We start from the raw sequence: 6,230 nt of genomic DNA, 5'->3' as shown, positions 1-6,230 counted from the left end.
AGCGATAACAAAAGGCAGTGTTGTTGATCAGTGGAGTCACTAGTGAAACTGTGTACTTTAAGAACACACCTGATGTTTAGAGAAAGTCATATTAGGAAAAACCACACAAATAAATACATCTGCACTCTTGAAAGGCTAATAGATCACTTTATTGCGTAAAATACAGAACAATCAAATGTACTGAAGAAAAAGCAATACTCCATTGAATTATATTAAAGAAAAAACAGTAATAAAAACTTTACAAAACCTTCATTATGCCCACACTGTAAGTATTCAGAATACAGTGACTCTCCAACATGTCTGCCCCTTTTTCACGACCCACCTCTCTGAAGGAAGGGGCAGATTCTTTCGGCTGCAGACTTTCACATTCTAGCGCACTGGAGCTGCTTTCTCCAACATTACATACCCCACCTTTAAGGCTGAAAACCCATTCAAACACATTCTCTTTAAAACACATATGTTAACAGCAAAGCTAAATGAAAGTGGATTAAAAGGTTTATTCAGCACACATCTATATATTAAAATGAGCTAAAGCTTTTGTACCTTCAAAAACAAGCAGTACATCTTAAAATCAGCTCTGAAAAGTTCAGCTGGAAGACAATATGAGGAAGTTAACAAGAGTTAAAAGGCATTTACTCAGCTGCTGAATAACTGAAGACTAAAAAGGAAATAATGCGTGATTGTATAAACTTCATTTCCTGATGTGAAACACGATGATCAGTGGAGTCTGATGGAGGCAGAAGTGTTGCTCAAACTCCATCAGGAGGTCCGATGTTTTCATAGTTCACTGTACCATCATCTACATCATAACGCACCTGAGGAAAACAACAACACTGAGTTGGTTACAAAGGATTTCAAAGTAAAACACAGTTCACAGTTTAATCAGCAGACCCTGAACGCACCATCAGTTCCCGTCTGATCTGATTTCATCTGACTGACTTCTGTACAGTTTGCTTTGAAACTAGATTTCATTTTGCACATTATTCAAAGTAACATGGACGTTATTTAGAAACTATCAGCATTGCTTAGGCAAGGAAAGGAAAGTTCATCTATACAGCACATTTCAACATAAGGCTTTTTTTTGTGCTGTTTTTTGTTATTTTGCTAAATGAATAGTTTTGCTTTTCTGAGATCATTTAATTTGGATACATACATATTCTAAATTAATCTTGTGTTGCATCTTCTTCTGCCTGTCATATATCCACTGTTACCATTGGATAGCAAATAATACACACATTTAATTATTCAATGTTCAAACTCACCATGTTTTCTTCCGTCTGTGCTTTGCTCCCTGAAAAAAGGACACAACAAGTTGATATTAGATTTCACCTTTATTTGTATTGTTTTCATTTGACCTGTGAATGATCTCACCTTTAGCTCTTGTCCATATGTTGACTGTAACCACGGTGATGATGAGAGCCGCTAAACCCACAGACACCATGATGAGCCTCAAGCGACCTGGAGAGAGAAGTTAGAAGAGTTAAATACAGTCTCTAAAATGTGAATGAACAAAATGTCTCTTGGCTGTTTGATGCTTCCTCGTCACCTTCACACAGGGACACGTACAGAACATACAGATACAAACACAACTTATTTATAATCCACACAGTTCTTCTTTTCTACATAAGATGTTACCTTTATAAACTATGTTGGATCTGAGTCCACTCCTGATCCTCTTCCAGTACATCCAGGTGTGTATATACTGCATGTGTGCATGTCTTCTCTAACTGTGAATGTATATGTTCTGTTCTCTCTCTACCTTTGTCGTTGTCCTCTGGTTCTGTGTGATTGTCTTCAGATGTGTTGGTCATCTCTCGGGCTGCTCTCATTCTCACTGTTGTCCATGTTGTTGACACTGCAGTCACCTTCCCTGCATCCTCACCTTAAGGAATGAAATAACAACAAGCTGTACAGTTATACAAACAAATGTAATCATCTCACATCACGACATAAAGATGTGACGCATCAGGATGAATGATTTTAAACAGCTCATCATGTTCTCACCTGAGGACTGAAGAGAAACAGCTGAGGTTCTGTGACCATCAAACACTTTACAAGTCTATCAAGTTAACCTTACCTGAGTTTAAGTTGTTTTTAGCTGCTGTGGTTGTTGTTGTTGTTGTTGTTTTTGTTGTTGTTGTTGTTGCTGGTTTTGTGTCCTCACCTAAACAAATAAACACAACTCAACAAACTATTTAGTCTGCAACTTCTGTAAAACAAACACATATTTAAGGGGATTATTCATGTCAGATTTAAGTGATTTAAAACAGCTTAACATGTTCTCACCTGAGGACTGAGGGCTGAAGGGAAACTGATGTTCTTCTCTTGTGTAATCATCTGTTACTTTACAAGTAAACAACTCAAACCTTGGTGTGTAACTAAAGAGAGAAGTCAGAAATGTCACAGAGGCAGAGCAGAGAGACTGTGATGTCTTTATATCTCTGTGATCTGTATCCACATCTCGACCCTGAAGCAGCCACTTTGCTGAGTGTCCACACCCTCCATATGTCGACACAGAGCAGTGTAACGTCACCTCATCATTGTCCTGATGTTCAGTCACTGAAGATGGAGATATTGTGAGAGAAAGACAACAAGATTAACATTAACTTCATCACTGTAATCATAATTATTGTAATGATTTAGTATATTGCTCTATAGAGACAGTTTAAAACATTATGATGTAAATACTCACTGGTAACAACAGACAGATAAACCCAAGAGTCTGAACCTTGTTGTTCTCCTGATCTGAACTGTCTGCAGACGTAACCTCCAACATCCTCCTCTGTGACCTTCTTTATAACCAGAGAACAATTCTCTGTAACTCTCAGTCTGTCTGATTTAGCTTTGGCTTCTTTGTGAATCTGCCCGTCTGCAAACAGCGTCACTGCTGCTGGGCTTCTTAAACCACTGAAGCTCCACGTAGCACTCTCACACTTATCCTGATCATCTATCACATTGTCAAAAGGCAAAGTGACTTCATCTCCAGCTCTGACAGTGAGGGAGTATTGTTTCATATCTGCAGCTGTTTAAAAACACAAAGACGGGAATACATATGAATAAACTAGTATTCACAGTTATGATGATAATTGTATGAAGAAGTTTGAAAATGTTTCTCTGTGAGAGTTTGGTTTCCAAGAGTTCACTAAAGTCACCACGTTACAAACACAACTCATCACTCTCAGTTAAAGGAACAGTACGTAGTAAAGCACCGTCAGTGATATTAAAGCTGTTTTATTTAACGTGTGTTCTCTGCATCCTCACCTGGAAAGTGGAGCAGCAGCATCAGGAATGAAGACATCACGATCCTTCTGGATTCAGACATCGTGCTTCTCTCTCGGTCTCTGGCTCTCCACTGTCAGAGTCTCTAACCTGTTGCTTATTTATTTTCCTTCTGAGAACTGAAGAAGTGTTTCTGTGAGAATGTGGTTAGCAGCAGCAGCAGAGCTATGGAGGTTTTACCCTCTGATGCAAGGTAAGAGCAAAAAGCAGAACCGTGCAGAGTGGTGTACATGTAGTAATATAGATATTTGATATATAACAGCAGGGGGTGGATATCAATATACCTTAATATATAAATGAATATGCAGCGATAACAAAAGGCAGTGTTGTTGATCAGTGGAGTCACTAGTGAAACTGTGTACTTTAAGAACACACCTGATGTTTAGAGAAAGTCATATTAGGAAAAACCACACAAATAAATACATCTGCACTCTTGAAAGGCTAATAGATCACTTTATTTAGTAAAATACAGAACAATCAAATGTACTGAAGAAAAAGCAATACTCCATTGAATTATATTAAAGAAAAAACAGTAATAAGAACTTTACAAAACCTTCATTATGCCCACACTGTAAGTATTCAGAATACAGTAACTCTCCAACATGTCTGCCCCTTTTTCACGATCCACCTCTAGAGGGACTCACATGTTTTGCTGTTCTCTCACTTTGATGCTATTATATGTATATCAGTATGTAGTGTCTCTACTTTAAAGAGTCCTCTCCTGCTGATGTTCAGGTGTATATCAGTATGTAGTGTCTCTACTTTAAAGAGTCCTCTCCTGCTGATGTTCAGGTGTATATCAGTATGTAGTGTCTCTACTTTAAAGAGTCCTCTCCTGCTGATGTTCAGGTGTATATCAGTATGTAGTGTCTCTACTTTAAAGAGTCCTCTCCTGCTGATGTTCAGGTGTATATCAGTATGTTGTGTCTCTACTTTAAAGAGTCCTCTCCTGCTGATGTTCAGGTGTATATCAGTATGTAGTGTCTCTACTTTGAAGAGTCCTCTCCTGCTGATGTTCAGGTGTATATCAGTATGTAGTGTCTCTACTTTAAAGAGTCCTCTCCTGCTGATGTTCAGGTGTATATCAGTATGTAGTGTCTCTACTTTAAAGAGTCCTCTCCTGCTGATGTTCAGGTGTATATCAGTATGTAGTGTCTCTACTTTAAAGAGTCCTCTCCTGCTGATGTTCAGGTGTATAGTACATTTGATTGTTCTGTATCTTACTAAATAAAGTGATCTATTAGCCTTTCAAGAGTGCAGATGTATTTATTTGTGTGGTTTTTCCTAATATGACTTTCTCTAAACATCAGGTGTGTTCTTAAAGTACACAGTTTCACTAGTGACTCCACTGATCAACAACACTGCCTTTTGTTATCGCTGCATATTCATTTATATATTAAGGTATATTGATATCCACCCCCTGCTGTTATTTATCAAATATATATATTCTATATTACTACATGTACACCACTCTGCACCGTTCTGCTTTTTGCTCTTACCTTGCATCAGAGGGTAAAACCTCCATATCTCTGCTGCTGCTGCTAACCACATTCTCACAGAAACACTTCTCCTTCAGTTCTCAGAAGAGAAATAAAGAAGCAGCAGGAGAGGACTCTTTAAAGTAGAGACACTACATACTGATATACACCTGAACATCAGCAGGAGAGGACTCTTTAAGTAGAGACAACTACATACTGATATACACCTGAACATCAGCAGGAGAGGACTCTTTAAAGTAGAGACACTACATACTGATATACACCTGAACATCAGCAGGAGAGGACTCTTTAAAGTAGAGACACTACATACTGATATACACCTGAACATCAGCAGGAGAGGACTCTTTAAAGTGGAGACACTACATACTGATATACAACTGAACATCAGCAGGAGAGGACTCTTTAAAGTAGAGACACTACATACTGATATACAACTGAACATCAGCAGGAGAGGACTCTTTAAAGTAGAGACACTACATACTGATATACACCTGAACATCAGCAGGAGAGGACTCTTTAAAGTAGAGACACTACATACTGATATACACCTGAACATCAGCAGGAGAGGACTCTTTAAAGTAGAGACACTACATACTGATATACACCTGAAAATCAGCAGGAGAGGACTCTTTAAGTAGAGACACTACATACTGATATACACCTGAACATCAGCAGGGAGGACTCTTTAAAGTAGAGACACTACATACTGATATACACCTGAACATCAGCAGGAGAGGACTCTTTAAAGTAGAGACACTACATACTGATATACACCTGAACATCAGCAGGAGAGGACCTCTTTAAAGTAGAGACACTACATACTGATATACACCTGAACATCAGCAGGAGAGGACTCTTTAAAGTAGAGACACTACATACTGATATACACCTGAACATCAGCAGGAGGAGACTCTTTAAAGTAGAGACACTACATACTGATATACACCTGAACATCAGCAGGAGAGGACTCTTTAAAGTAGAGGGCACTACATACTGATATACACCTGAAACATCAGCAGGAGAGGACTCTTTAAAGTAGAGACACAACATACTGATATACACCTGAAACATCAGCAGGAGAGGACTCTTTAAAGTAGAGACACTACATACTGATATACACCTGAACATCAGCAGGAGAGGACTCGTTAAAGTAGGAGACACTACATACTGATATACACCTGAACATCAGCAGGAGAGGGACTCTTTAAAGTAGAGACACTACATACTGATATACACCTGAACATCAGCAGGAGAGGACTCTTCAAAGTAGAGACACTACATACTGATATACACCTGAACATCAGCAGGAGAGGACTCTTTAAAGTAGAGACACAACATACTGATATACACACTGAAATCAGCAGGAGAGGACTCTTTAAAGTAGAGACACTACATACTGATATACCACTGAACATCAGCAGGAGAGGACTCTTTAAAGTAGAGACACTACAT

General features: G+C 38.6%; 1 protein-coding gene across 2 annotated transcripts; it reads right to left on the bottom strand.

Moving 5' to 3' along the window:
• Positions 1-203: 203 nt before the first annotated feature.
• On the bottom strand, positions 204-3,345 carry LOC117477194. 2 transcript variants are annotated; one of them, XM_034123850.1, is made up of 8 exons: positions 3,262-3,345; positions 2,693-3,022; positions 2,287-2,559; positions 2,078-2,164; positions 1,760-1,882; positions 1,372-1,458; positions 1,263-1,291; positions 204-815 (listed from the first exon to the last, which is right to left on the bottom strand). In XM_034123850.1, exons 1-8 carry the CDS (start codon positions 3,320-3,322, stop codon positions 750-752), a joined length of 1,056 nt encoding a protein of 351 aa, XP_033979741.1. In that variant the 5' UTR covers positions 3,323-3,345; the 3' UTR covers positions 204-749. The 2 variants fall into 2 exon arrangements, with proteins under 2 accessions (XP_033979741.1, XP_033979742.1); XM_034123851.1 differs by lacking the exon at positions 1,760-1,882.
• Positions 3,346-6,230: the final 2,885 nt, after the last annotated feature.

This window comes from Trematomus bernacchii, unplaced genomic scaffold (genome assembly GCF_902827165.1).
Source record: "Trematomus bernacchii unplaced genomic scaffold, fTreBer1.1, whole genome shotgun sequence".
In the NCBI taxonomy this organism is placed as follows: Eukaryota; Metazoa; Chordata; class Actinopteri; order Perciformes; family Nototheniidae; genus Trematomus; species Trematomus bernacchii.
The sequence above is the reverse complement of the archived record's forward strand: the minus strand, read 5'-3'. Positions and strand labels throughout refer to the sequence as shown.